This window comes from Bombyx mandarina, chromosome 08, assembly GCF_030267445.1.
Source record: "Bombyx mandarina strain Sakado chromosome 08, ASM3026744v2".
In the NCBI taxonomy this organism is placed as follows: domain Eukaryota; kingdom Metazoa; phylum Arthropoda; class Insecta; order Lepidoptera; family Bombycidae; genus Bombyx; species Bombyx mandarina.
Genome location: NC_143215.1, coordinates 934918 through 949028, shown reverse-complemented (window position 1 = coordinate 949028; position 14111 = coordinate 934918). Strand labels below are relative to the sequence as shown.

Genomic DNA, 14111 nt, shown 5'->3' with positions numbered 1-14111 from the left:
TTTTAATAACTAACTCATGTAGAATTATAGATTGGTTATTCTACAAATCTATTTATATTATTTCAAACTACCTAATTGGATTTTTATGCTAAAGATCTTATTTTATTCTTACCTTATAACAATTATTTTTGATTTGATTTTTGACACTAGAGTTGACTAAAAGAGTGTTTTGAAAATATATTAGTAAATCGTATGAATTTAATTAATTATTTTTCCAGAGGTGAAAAATGGTAATGTTTTTATTCCGTAGAAACTTTTTTTCAATGTTATTGTTTTCTTCAACAGCTGCATTGCATGAAAAACTCTCTGCAGGCCAGCATCCGAGTAAGCGGTCTGGAGCCAGGCTTCGGTTACCAGAACAACTATCACTTCCCTCCTGTGCATAATCCTGAGTTCTGGAGGGAACCAATGAGAGAGTAAGTTGATTTTTTTGCTTCTAGATGGATCTTGTTTTGTATTTCGTGGTCAATATGGTACCGAATCTAATAGACAACGTGAATGCTGTCGCCAACCTTAAGCCGTGAGTTCGAAGTCTGGATTGATTGTACGAGTATAAACGCAGCCACAACTGTTTAATAAGGAGAGGTAGTTGATTCAAGACAGAAATTGGTAAATCTTTCGTCATTGCAAATTCAAAACAATTTTATCTGCTATGGCATTTAAATCCTGGCATAATTATATCAACTACCTACCAGGAATATAAGAGGCATCTCATTCGTTTCGCCACGGACGCGTAACACACAAAACCCCTATTTTCAGAGACTTCAATTTGATTGGTGCTCGCGGCAGAAGCACCCGACGACCTCTGACGTTACCAGAGTTGTCTGGGCAGGGAATACATCGCTCCACCGTCTATGCCAATAGTTAGTATTACTATAGTACGTTTAAAGTGAATAATTGTGTATTATTGAAGATAAATTCTACCAGCCCAAGTCAGATTGGCTTCTCATCATTATAACATTATTCAAAATCTTGAGAGCTTGTTCGCATCCACTCATCCACCCATATACCTTTACCCTGAACCGTCAGATTTTCATTTCTTTCACTCTCTTCAAAATTAATTTGGTTAGGTTGACAGTAATAGAGGACTGTCAAAACTCTTTGTCATAGTTTTTAGATAAGTATGTCTGTTTATAAACTAGTATGATAAAAAATATCTTTAACTTGTATTTAAAATACGAAAGTACTTTTCAATTGACTTATTATGTATTTTTTTATAATTATCATTTATTAAGTAATGAACCGTTTGTATAAGAATTAGTAAAGCTGGTTCTGAGTTAGAGGTAAAGGATCGTCGGCTTGCTCAGTACCCATCATCATAGCGTCATTTGTCAATTTACATCATGAAAATGTTGTAGAAGTAGTTCCATTTTTTCAAGTGGAAAGGAATTCACACAACTTTGCTCCTCGCGTTCCCGGCAAAAGCTCCTCAAAATATTATTTTCGTGATCGTATTTAATCTATGGTTGTTTACAGATCATACACGGCCGAGAGCGAATGGCTACGAACAGAAGAGCAAGAAGACACAACCGAACGCCGAGAACATCTCCCCCAGAACTCCCGAAGAGTCAGGTAGTGTAAGCTTTTTTATTGCCGTTCAAAACTTACTCGCCGCTCGTAGTTAATGAACTCGTTGTACTGCTCTAGTTGTGACTATGAGAACTGTAGTGCGCGAGTCATTAGAATTGATCTATCAGATTCATTAGTTCAAGTTGATACGAGTGCAGATGTTTATCTTGTTTCTGATAGTTTGGACACTAAGTATTTATCCCACAAATTAGCCGAATGACCAATCGTAATGATCTTGATGTCATAGGGCACGCTATGATGTCTAGTTAAGGATTCTTTAAATCTTCCGTTAATCTCATTATTTTTCATTATCAAGCTTATTGGACATAATCGAAATTAAATAGTAATCATTAATTACAATCGCGTTTCCCGCGGGCTACGGCCGGCTTTTAAGCGAGGTTAGACAAGAATCCAAGATGGCGGAAGCGGTTTGGTTGTCTCTGACAATGTTTATGTTTATGAGCTACGGCATCCATTCACTTATCCACAAGGAAACTCGCCTGTCTTAGATCGCATTGAAATCATTTATTACATTATCTACACTTGATGGATGTGTGAGAACGGGTATTACCTTTGTTTGACATTTCATTGTATAACGACTGTATAGTGATGCACATTTTCTATAATTATTAATTAATGTTAGCTCCTGTACAATTTCTGTTAAGGTGGGTATTCAATTCTATATATACACAATGTCCTACAGAAGGCAGAAGTGCCTGGGATGGGACAGCAGTCACTTAGTTTAATGGACCGTAAGCTCGGCTACCGCTGTGGCAATAAACATGTTATTATGAGAAAATAGATAGATATCAAAACTCAAGCTCAAAACAGATATCTACTACAACATACCTATTATATTTTATTCTCGTGCTATTCGTCAAAATGCAAGACTCACAATACGATAGAGTAAATTTATCATTCCGACTTTGTGGGGCTGTGGTCTTCTATTTCCAAGAAGTGAGGATTAATACTGCACTGTGGAGACAAACGTACATAAGCATAAAAATGCACACAGACAGTTTCATAAAAGCGTTTTTAGCGTAGTGAGTTTTTCATTCTGTATTCAGCATGCTTTTTGAAGTCATCATCTCATTTAGGTGTGCAAAACATTTTGAAAATTCTGAATCCAGTCATTGTCATTATAACTGCGACAAGTTATTTCAAAAGTAAAACATCGGAAGAAGTTGGAATTATCATATTTAACCCGTATAGATTTGTGTTTTAGCCCGAGTTGAACAAAGAAGGGAGTCTCAATTCGAATGAATATATTTCATAAGATGATCGATCGACTTACCGACATTTTACCGAGCAAATTTAAATTTCAGAATGCCGTTTAAATACAACCGAATGTCTCCCGAAAATCGGTGATTGTAATAAAGATGTTAACACGAAACATCCGCAATTGAAAATTGTTGTCTCGAAATACATACCCCACGGAAACGGTGAGGATTCCATTTAGTTTTCCATAAATGTTCTAACTAACCTTCTTGTGAATAACCGAAGTGATTTAACGCGTTGAAAAATGTTTTGTTTTGCTGTTCAAGTTTAATAACAATTAACGGGCATTAATTGGATAAGGATGTTTTTCGTGGGACTATCTCCAGGACCGTCCGTACTTTGTCCTTGTTTTGTGAACAATGAATGTGCTCATAAAGTCAAGGAATCTTGAAATGGTTAGATTCGAGCCCAGTTTGATTACACGTACATAGCCACAGCATATATATAGTCTCTGGGCAAAATCAGGTGTTATCAGTGTCGGTCAATAAGCTTTTGTACTAACAATGTCTTAACTATGTAATAAGGGTGTTGGAATCCAATTAACGGTTATTGTGTGCCCCTTCATCGTGAAAGCGGCTTTGGTCAGTATTTAGGGTCGTCTATGGTGCAGGGTGTGAACAAGGCAGTGCTAAGGGGTGCCAGCCTCGGGACTTTCAATGAGTCCTAGACACGTCCTTATGGATCCATCAGATCCAATAACCCTTGCATTAGACGCCTTTAGCTCTAATACTAGGAGCAAGATTATGGACCCTGGTAACCGTACTCGTCGAACTCGACAAAGAGGTCGACGTGCAAGCTAACTTAAACATCGGCCCGTTGAGTTTCTCGCCGGATCTTCTTAACGTGTCGCGATTCCAATCCAGTAGTAGATTCATTCGCAAAGCAGCTACTCTTGAGTTGTTAGGTCTCGTTCGGAGGCGCTCGGGCAACTGTTAGCAAACCCTGTTAGCAACTCCTGGCTGAGCCTTTGCTCCCCCATCTGTCCTGGTGAAACCGGAAAGGCCTTCGGGCACCAATAATCTCTCAAATATAAAAAAAAATGCCACCACCCAGTTTGAGACATCAGTTCTTAGTTTCAGATTTTACAGTAGAACGGCATCACCGACCTTCAAGACAAAATACATGACTGCTTAACGGCAAAAATAGTCAAGGTGGTGGTACCTTTTTTGGTAATGAAGTAATTATGCAAATTATAATTTTGCCGATTTGATTTTTATACACGATGTTATTCCTTCAACGTGGAAGTCATTTATGAACATATTTTGTTATGTACGTTGAAAGAAAAATTGGTACCTGCCGGCGGGATCCGAACATCGCTGCATCGCTCGATACGAATACACCAGGCGTCTTATCTTTCAGGCCACGACGACTATCATACTTGTCCCTCCGAGCACATTAGTTACAGCAAGCTAAATATTGCAGCCACATAATAATTCTAGAAGTTCTACTTAAATTACGAATTCGTTTTTCTATAAATGAATTCTTTAATTTTAAATTTTATAAAAAAAAAACCTTTTTGAATTAAAATTTCAATGGTTAAATTTTAATGACGATATTTGTATTTGTATGTTTAATGTTTATTACATTGCGCGATTAAAACTTTTATCATTAAAATTAATTAGCATGAGTTTTGGATGATTATTGTTTGTAAATTTGTATGTATGTAATCGAGAAACTCTGTGATTAATAGAAAACTACGTTAATTACATTTATTAATAAATAAGTTAAAGTTTTAAATCACGCACATACGAAATAATGTTTCCTTGAAATCTTAATATTTCTAAAAGTTGATAATATGATTAGAAAAATGTATAGTGGTATAGATGCGTGAAATTTTGACCGACTTCATTTAGCTAGGGGCCAATATTAATAACTCAGGGTCAGTTGAAAAAGAGATAAGGAGCCGTATAGGGATGGCCAAAAATGCAACGTCTCAACTGCATAAGATATGAAGAGACCGAAACATTACTGTGGACCTCTTGTGAGTCCGCGCGGGTAGGTACCACCACCCTGTCTATTTCTGCCGTGAAGCAGTAATGCGTTTCGGTTTGAAGGGTGGGGCAGCTGTTGTAACTATACTGCGATCTTAGAACTTATATCTCAAGGTGGGTGGCGCATTTACGTTGTAGATGTCTATGGGTTTCAGTAACCACTTAACACCAGGTGGGCTGTGAGCACGTCCACCCATCTAAGCAATAAAAAAAAACTCGCGGAAAACAATACTCAGGTTGGTGAATTCGCTGGTTTTCTCCATATTCAGCTACGGAGCGGAGACCGGGACACTGAAAAAGGGTGACAGAGACCGCATAGACGCCTTCGAAATGTGGTGCTGGATGAATAAAGTCGTCGTGGCCTAAAGGATAAGACGTCCGGTGCATTCGTATATAGCGATGCAACGGTGTTCGAATCCCGCAGGCGGGTACCAATTTTTCTAATGAAATACGTACTCAACAAATGTTCACCATTGACTTCCACGGTGAAGGAATAACATCGTGCAATAAAAATAAAAACCCGCAAAATTATAATTTGCGTAATTACTGGTGGTAGGACCTCTTGTGAGTCCGCACGGGTAGGTACCACCGCCCTGTCTATTTCTCCATGGGCTCCAGTAACCACTTAACACCAGGTGGGCTGTGAGCTCGTCCACACATCTAAGCAATAAAAAAAAAAAAAAAAAAAAAAAAAATTGCTGCAGATTCCGTGGGCTGCCTTTCGCACCATTGTGTTAATACTGAAGGAGCTTAATATTAAAACGAGACTCTCCACAATATGCATTCGTAGAGTATTGGAATTTTTCGGACACATTGCTCGAAAGGAGGGTCACAATCTTGAGCAGCTGATGGTGACGGGCAAGATAGAGGGCAAATGACCCAGAGGACGCAGTCCCACGAGATGGTCGGACCAGTCTGGACTTCAAGTTCCACCTTGCCCTCCACGAGGCCAAGGATTGCAGTAGATGGAGGACGATCGTATAAAAGTGGTTGATGCGACGGGGTAGTCACGACCCTCAGTAATGAGGAAAACGACGCGAGGAGGAGGATAGACGCGTGCCTCAATAGAGGGTTGACGAAATATTACGTAATTCTGTGACTTTATTTAAGTATTCAATGTATATATTTGTTGCAAGGTTTTTCCGCCGCTACCAAAAGTAACAGTTGAGAATTAGTCTTAAGTTGTGTAATTAGTTGCTCTCGTTGCTTGTTCCAGTGAACACGGATCAGCCCGAGTCGAAGTCTCGCGGCCGTCGACCGAATCATCGCAAGCATGGCGCCGACCACACGTAACTGCCGCACGCGACCACGCGCTGACCGCTCCAAGTTACAATTACGAGGCCTGTAACATCTATCGCGGCCGGTAATACGCACGGTGAACAAGAATAGTTAATAAAACAAAACAATCAATTGTCATGGATAGTTTTCACCGCGATGTCAGTTTGGCGTTGACATTTGAATACTGTCATAAAAAAAAATGACGCCATTTTGTATGCTCTGAACATGAAACCTAAATTATGCACATAAAAGTCATACCAATACAAATTTCTGTTTAGTCAATGTGAAATTCCTGACCGTGATTGCCAGTGTGATCTTTATAACTGGTTAACACTGTAAATAACATTAATTTGTTATTCTCAATCAATGAATAAATCATCTGTCGTGTATCATATTAGTTACCGAAAAGGTTTTTTTCTTTTTCATGCGATATTTATTGCTTGACTGTTTTTCGATCTAGCAAACGTAGCCAGAATTTTTTAAGGACGAGGCTTTGTCTACATCCAGATGCTGTTTAGTTGAAACCTTTCTCAATTGCTTAGGTTATTCGGCTTTTGATCTTTTAGTCAGTTCACACCTACAATTTATAGTATGTGTGTTCTACTTATATCTCATAATCTTACTATAATCTTAATATTTGTAAGATACAAGGTACTTCGAATATAACTTACCTTGTAAAGGTACAAAGAAATTAATGTGATGGTAACATTAAACAAATGATTTATTTTGGTGATTGAGAGAGGAAATTTCACAAATTTTGATAATAACATTTTTATATGTCTGTGAAAACTATTCTACTTCATCGAAAGTATTCGATCACTTTCTACATAGTACAATGCTTTAGAAATTCGTAGTTGGATTTTATCAATACAGTTTTATATAATTATTGTTGACTTCTTCACACACAACGCTTTGATCTCTAACTATACCTAATCATTTTAATCATTAATTTTGTAAAGAGGTGCGTTACATACAGTATAGTAGAACAGTTATAAACGTCTGAGAGAGAGGTATAATCACAATACTAAGGTACCTACATAATATTATTATAAGCACGGGCACTTGAGTGAATGAAGCAGCCGCTATATTATCTACATTATATTCTACTAAGTTATTCAAAAATGAATAATCATCAGTAAACAACAATTCACCAATCCAAATATATTGTGGGATGTGTTTAATTAAACGTATTGTTTTTCTTTTTGTACCATGATTGTATTTCTGACACGAAGTCAAAACCAATACCTACATAAGCATTTATTCTTAGAAGAGTAATTAGTACATATTATTAATAGTAATTCCGGTACTTAATATTATAAACCACGTGCTTAATTTTACGATTTAAATTACCTACCTACCCTGTGCGAATTCATTTCAATCGACTTTGTGATTTTGAAGATAAGCTGTTAGCTGGGTGAACCAATTGCTTTTTTGGCTCAGTAGAAAATCATCGGACAATGATTTTTAAGATCGGTGCAGTGTTAGTGTGAAAACTCAACTTTTTACTCTTTACTCTTTTCATTGCGCGCTGTATTGAATTGAATTCACAAAAAATATGTACCTCCTCACAGCTTTGATTCGCTGCCTATTTTACCTTCATATTTAACATTGGTTTGTAATTATGATGAAGAGAAATCGTTGTGTGTGAGGAAGTCATCCGGAATCGATTATTCGAATAAAATAATGTCAATTTAAAAAAAATACTTCCGTCTCCTTCGTTCTCGTAAAAAAAAGATAAACGACACCATCATGTTATCGTTTTAAAACGCTTCTGACAAAATGTGATATGAGAAGTATTAGGTATATGAATGGTTATAAAAAGAGATTAATACTTTATTTTATTAGGGTTTTGTGATTTTAACTGAATGCGTTATTATTTTATCGCAAAGCGTAAAAATGCATTTTTTTTGTACCTACATAATTGAGCAATATGATTTCTAATACTCAGCGAAAACGTCTGCCATTTTGTTTTCAAGATTATTAATTAATTTATTTTTCTCAGTACCATCGGTGTGATAAAGCTTTACAAAAAATACCATCTGGTTCGACTTGTAATCTGTTAAAAGTTTACGACATGAAATTAAAATTTATTTACACTTTCTAATATATTTTTTGTTAGGTTTGTTCAAATTAATTCTTAGATTTGCAGATGATTTTGACGTATAGTATGTTTTTCTTTAAACTAAGGGTTTCTTGTACATTCTGCCTTTGTCCTACTATAATATAAGTGTGATAAACACACGCGTGACCTCTGCAATCGAACAGTTGTGATTTGACTTAGTGTTTTTACTTAATTAAAACCCGTCGTAGAGCCTGGTGCCACTTTCCCTGACAATGTTAAAATCAAAGACAAGTATTATGTCAACCTAGAAATATCGGAACAGTGGCCTATGACCGTCATACTAATGATCGCGTCGAGCGTAAATAAAGACTATGATTTTTTTTCTTCTTTTAATATTGACTTGAGTGTAAGAAGATGCGCTACATTTTATGTAATTTAGCGGCAAAATGTAATTGGTAAAGTCAATGACACCATCATAAAAAAATATATATTTTGTTCCGTCAAAGCATTTAATATTTCTATATAAGATATTATATTCCAATTTTTATAACATTAATAACTGCCACTCTAATTTTTTTTGTAAATTGTTAGATAGTTATATGTTAAAACGATATATTTAGCTCGAGTACAAATGTTGTGTTTAGTTTTTACAGCTTGTGTCATGCATACAGCCTATTTTAATTTTACTTAAGTGAATATATCATTCAATACAACTATGGAGGGTAAAGGTAAGGAGCACCATCTTGTTTAAGGTACCAGTAGAAAAAGTATCCACCTGTAAACAGCAGGTTGTTGTTGAAAGATTCACCGAAAGAACAATACTGTAGGAAGTGGGAATGGTATGAATATAGCAGTTTTAAACAGAGTGAAGGGTGCTGGATTGAAGTGAACCGGGGTGGTTTATGGCGCTATTTTTTTAATTTTTCCACTTGCTACTATGGCACCACCTTATTTGGCCCCCTTTCTACGGACACTTTTCAAAACATTGAGATGGTGCTCCTTACTTCTAGGGTCCGTCCGCACAGAGCAGCTCGGAGAGGAGAGCAGATTTTTATCACATTGGAAGATGAGTTTTGAGTAATTGTAGTAAAGTTTATTTTCGCATGTGCACTTTTTTGTCACTATGAATGCTTGAACGCGCTGCGTGGTAAATGATAATAAGAGGAGCTGACCGGCTCCAATTGCGCGCTCTTTCTCGCACGCGTAGCCAATCGGCTCCAATTGCCGCTTTCAGACCTCTTCCATATGTGAAATAGTTGGCGGCTCCGCTTCGGCCAATTAATTCTAAGCGTATACGATCCGGTCTGTCTGAAAAGAAAAAAGCGGGTCGATGCACTCCGAGCCGAGCTGTGTGACCTTGCTCGCCATAAATAAAAGCGTACAATGCAGTGATGCTAAGAAAAACATTATTCGTCACTCTCGCTCTATTCATGTGCGTTAGAGTGGATACAGCTTGAATTAGACATAAATACTCTTCAAATTGTGAGAAGAAATAGTCCTATGTAAAATTTTGGAGAGGAATGAAAAATACTTTGTTTGTATTCAGAATCGGAGAGTTGATCTGTTTCATCAATTTTATATTACACGGGTTTTTGGCTAAAAAAATACAAATTTGTATTTTATGATATCGTTTCAACATATGACTGGTGTAGGTATTAAATGAAGATAAGCTTTATTTGATTTTATCAAATTTTAATGTAGTTTTTTGGGCTAACGTGATTCGTATCGTAACGGTCTTTATCTACCAGAATATGCCAATTTTGTAGTCCTTATTCCTTATATTATAATCAAATAGTAATTATTGTGATTAATATTGAGACGTCATGATTATTCTACACGATGGAAATATATTTATAGCGAAGTATTTTTGTTTTATTTCGAAGGTTTTGGTGTCAACGTAATAGCGCTCCACGAGTCTTGAACGTTTGAAGGGGCTGTCTGTTATAACTGCCGAAGAATGAGTCCGCATGGGTAAATACTACCACCCTGCTTATTTCTGCCGTGAAGCAGTAAGGCCTAGGCCGCACTATGGTTTTTTCCCGGGAGCGGTTAACCGCTGTAACCGCGAAACCGCTTAATACGCACACACTACAATTATTAACCGCGAATTCGCCCGCGATTTTCACAGTTTGAAGATGGATAAATTTCAAAAGAGCAGTAGCAGTGTGGCTCTGGTACTAAGAAATAGATAAAAAGACAACGAAAATTTTACAAATGTTGGGTCTATCCACTTTCTAGCCGTAGATTTCAGAAAGGTTTCTTTCATAAGAAATATCGAAATTTAAGAAAACCCCTAGAGAAATTTTTCAATTACTATCGGATGTCAGTAGCCAGTTTCATGGAAACAAAGTTTCGCAAATGTATTTGACATTTCAAAAAAACCGCCCGCGGTTACGCATAGTGCGTGCACGGATACCTAGTTCTATGGATTACAAATTTTCTTGCGGTTTTTTTCCGTGACAATTTTGTAACATTTCGCGGTTTTAAAATCAGTCGCGGGAAAAAACCGCAAGTGCGGCCGCTTGTATTCGTTTTCGTGTTTCATAAGCTCACACGGTTATTAACCGCTGCGGTTTCACCGTAGTGCGGCCTAGGCCTAATGCGTTTCGGTTTCAAGGGTGGGGCAGCCGTTGTAACTATACTGAGACCTTAGAACTTATATCTCAAGGTGGGTGGCGCATTAACGTTGTAGTCGTCTATGGGCTCCGGTAACCACTTAACATGAGGTGGGCCGTGAGCTCGTCCACCCATCTAAGCAATTAAAAAAAAAAGATGTGTGAATTTGCGCACATCAACTTTTTTTACCTACCGGTTTACTGGTAGCCCAAAGCGGGTATTCCACACCACACACCACACATCACCCAACGTACAGGCGGCATTTTGTGGCAGGTGAGTATAGTCACCGATAGTAGCGAAAGGATTAAATTAACGAAAACAAAACAGCGACCTTATCTTTTATTAGCTACCTCAAGAGCTCCGTGAAGAAAAGGTGCTCACCACAAATATTAAACATATTACCCAATAACCACAAAATTGTCTCAGCGTGTTCACACTGTAACAATTTTTTCATCTGGCAACACAAATTTCTTTCCATTAACATATTTAAAATCAGTGTATACACACTCTTATCGCACATATTCGCTAATGTTCTTGTTAAAAATATAAATTGTTCATTTTCTTTATTCAGACTGTGTTCTATCTTTTCCACTACAATATTTATGATTTTTAAAATATATTCTTCTGCCAACAGTGAAGCTGTGAAGTCTTCTTGGCAAGATAGATAGAACAATATCTGTGAAGTTTGTTCTGATATATCTAATTTTTGTACCGCTACTACTATTCTGTCTAGATGATCTGATCTGAAATGAGAAATTATTATTTTTAGGTTATTTTATCATACTTATATTAGTTTGACTAGTATCTATGTATGTTTATAATAGTATCTTTCAATGTAATTTGCACTAACTGGAATACATTCAAACTTAAAAATTTAGATACATTTAAACAACTAATGACAATATAATATTACTTGAGTTAAAAGAATTTTTAATCTGACTTGCTCTTCAAGCATTATTTTATAGTTTTGAAACTACTTTTAATTGTTTAAATCCGATCTCTGTCTACTGTAAATGAATCATACTATACATAATATGCTTCATAAATATTTGTATATAAATAGTCAAAGATATAGAAGAATAGTTCATATCATTTTATGGTTTGTGTGTAAACTGTTTTTTTTTGTATGGTAAATATTAACAAACTTTAGTGTTATAAATTTCTTATTCTTGGACATTGTTAATAATTTTTAATAATATCAATAACAAGACAAAAATAACAACGTAACATATGAAATTAATCTTGAGGTGTGAGTGATTATGATCGGTATTCAATCATGGACTAAATAGTAGTAATTAAAAAATCAATTCAATTTTGTTCTTACTTTAAATCCTCAACTGTGTATACAAAGTGCACTACTGCTTCTAGCCCAGCATCTCGCACGTCCTGAGTACTGTGGGACAGTAATCCAGCTAGCTTGGAAACTGCACCTTGAGACACAAGTAGATCACACGCTCTGGGGCCAGATCCTGCCAGGTTACCTATTGTCCAGGCACAAGTTACCTGAAATTATCATTATTTGTTGGTGTTATTTTTTTAATCATGTAAACCATTAAATTGATCAGTAGTAGTAATGGTCATAGATAGGCATATGAAATACCACAGTCAAAGATAAGTTGTTGTGTGAAGATATTTCTGTACTTTATTTAGAGGAAGCCATGTTGTCTTAAGAAATATCCATCTATTCCAGAACCCAGTAGATGGCCAGTCCTCGCAATATTAGAATAGCCCATTAGGCTACCAATGATCAGGTAGGAAAAAAAAAAGAAAAATCTTTGTAAATTCTCTATGGAATCACTTTTTCCCCAGGGAAAGCCTTGAGCTGGAAATGAGCTAACACCAGGCCTCCTTACATTTATTAAATTTTGATTTCAAATGTTGTTTTATTTTTTGTCATATTCTATATTATCTATTAATTTGATAACAGTTTTATTTAATTTGCTTGCTGCTTGTTCCTTTAACAGAATGCATTGTTTGATTTTAGTAATTTATTTGTAATTTTGATAGTCATAATAATATGTATCAAAAACTGCAACATCTTACAGCTAGTTCAGTAGTGAGATTGTCAAGTGCAGCGATAAGGTACGGTCCAGCAGATTTAGTTACGGCAACACCAGCTCTGCTATCGCCTAGGGCTAGGTTGCAGATGCAGCCAGCTGCTTGGCACTGTTTTGCAATATCATTTCCTGAAATCATAGAAATGAAGTTTGTCTTTATTTATATTTAAGACTTATTTAATAATTTTAGCATAATTACTATTGGTAATGTGTAATGTAAGTTAGAGATGCTCTCTATTCCTCTGTGATGGGATAATGCATTTCATTTTGAAGTATGGGCAGTCATTTTGGACACTTAAATTGGGACTATGACGAAATTTCAATGTGGAAGAAACCTTGGCTATACCTCTGCTTCCCAGGCTAAAAGTTATATTGTCACCTGTTAATTCTCTTATCAGACCTCTCAAAGCACCATTGACACTAAGTACCAGTTCCATTGTTTTTCTATCATCATTGAGCATGTTCTTTAAGGCACTTAATTCAGTCACCGATATTGATGTCTTAGTCTTTAATTTGTTCACAATATCTTTGATATTTTCGGATGAAATGCTGCAATAAATAATAAAATTTTAATCATTTCCTGTACATGATTTATTATCATTTTGTTTTGTTTACTGATTTAAATTGATGATAAATGTTCTCTTGGCAAATTTATTCTAACAATGTGTAAGGAGTAAAAAAAGTACACAAGCAAAATTAAACTGGAGCGTTTTGCAACTGACAAAGGCACAGGAACCAGAGATGTGTGACAATCACAATACTAGCATCATTTTTTAAGAAACAATTGAAAGTCCGCTCAAGCGAATTGGAGTATATTTCCAGCGATAGTGTAAATTAGGGTTTATACCATGTAATTATCTTTTGTATGAATAGTATACGTATTATTTCATAATAGTTTCTTTGGTACCTAAAGTTAGAGCGCCGGCTGTCGGATTCTTCATCTCTCAGTTTACGTCGATGTAATAACAATTGGGTACGATTGGTTTGTCTTAAAAATTGTACTGTTTCGTCTTCCATTTAAATAATGCTTTGTTTACAGAATCTATTAATTCGACGTCTATTTGGTTTGGTTAGCTGAGTTTTTGATATATATGTATTTATTAATTTGTTCTTTGGGTATTCCCGCACAAAATATAGTCGCGTAATTGTTAAAAGTGTATTATAACATATTCGATCGCAAATATCATATTTTACAAGATTTTAAAGTATATATTTTTAATAAAGTTGTAGGGTTATGTTATGACAGTAATAGTTGTTCAC

At 36.0% G+C, this 14111-nt stretch overlaps 2 protein-coding genes across 6 annotated transcripts in view; one reads left to right on the top strand and one right to left on the bottom strand.

Moving 5' to 3' along the window:
- The window catches only part of LOC114244939 (uncharacterized), a 26121-nt gene extending 16079 nt beyond the window's left edge, over window positions 1-10042 (top strand). For 2 of the 5 annotated variants that reach the window (XM_028176899.2, XM_028176900.2), the window contains exons 6-10: window positions 286-416; window positions 760-863; window positions 1477-1572; window positions 2895-3011; window positions 6055-10042. In XM_028176899.2, coding sequence (XP_028032700.2) covers window positions 286-416; window positions 760-863; window positions 1477-1572; window positions 2895-3011; window positions 6055-6131 — 525 coding nt within the window. In that variant the 3' untranslated portion in view covers window positions 6132-10042. Of the gene's footprint in view, window positions 1-285; window positions 417-759; window positions 864-1476; window positions 1573-2894; window positions 3012-5107; window positions 5534-6054 lie in introns of those variants that run through there. The other 3 variants (XM_028176901.2, XM_089728978.1, XM_089728976.1) reach the window with 2 other exon arrangements.
- Window positions 9285-14111, bottom strand: LOC114244940 (uncharacterized). The gene is made up of 5 exons (XM_028176903.2): window positions 13759-14111; window positions 13231-13400; window positions 12838-12980; window positions 12119-12297; window positions 9285-11537 (listed from the first exon to the last, which is right to left on the bottom strand). Exons 1-5 carry the CDS (start codon window positions 13866-13868, stop codon window positions 11141-11143), a joined length of 999 nt encoding a protein of 332 aa, XP_028032704.2. The 5' UTR covers window positions 13869-14111; the 3' UTR covers window positions 9285-11140.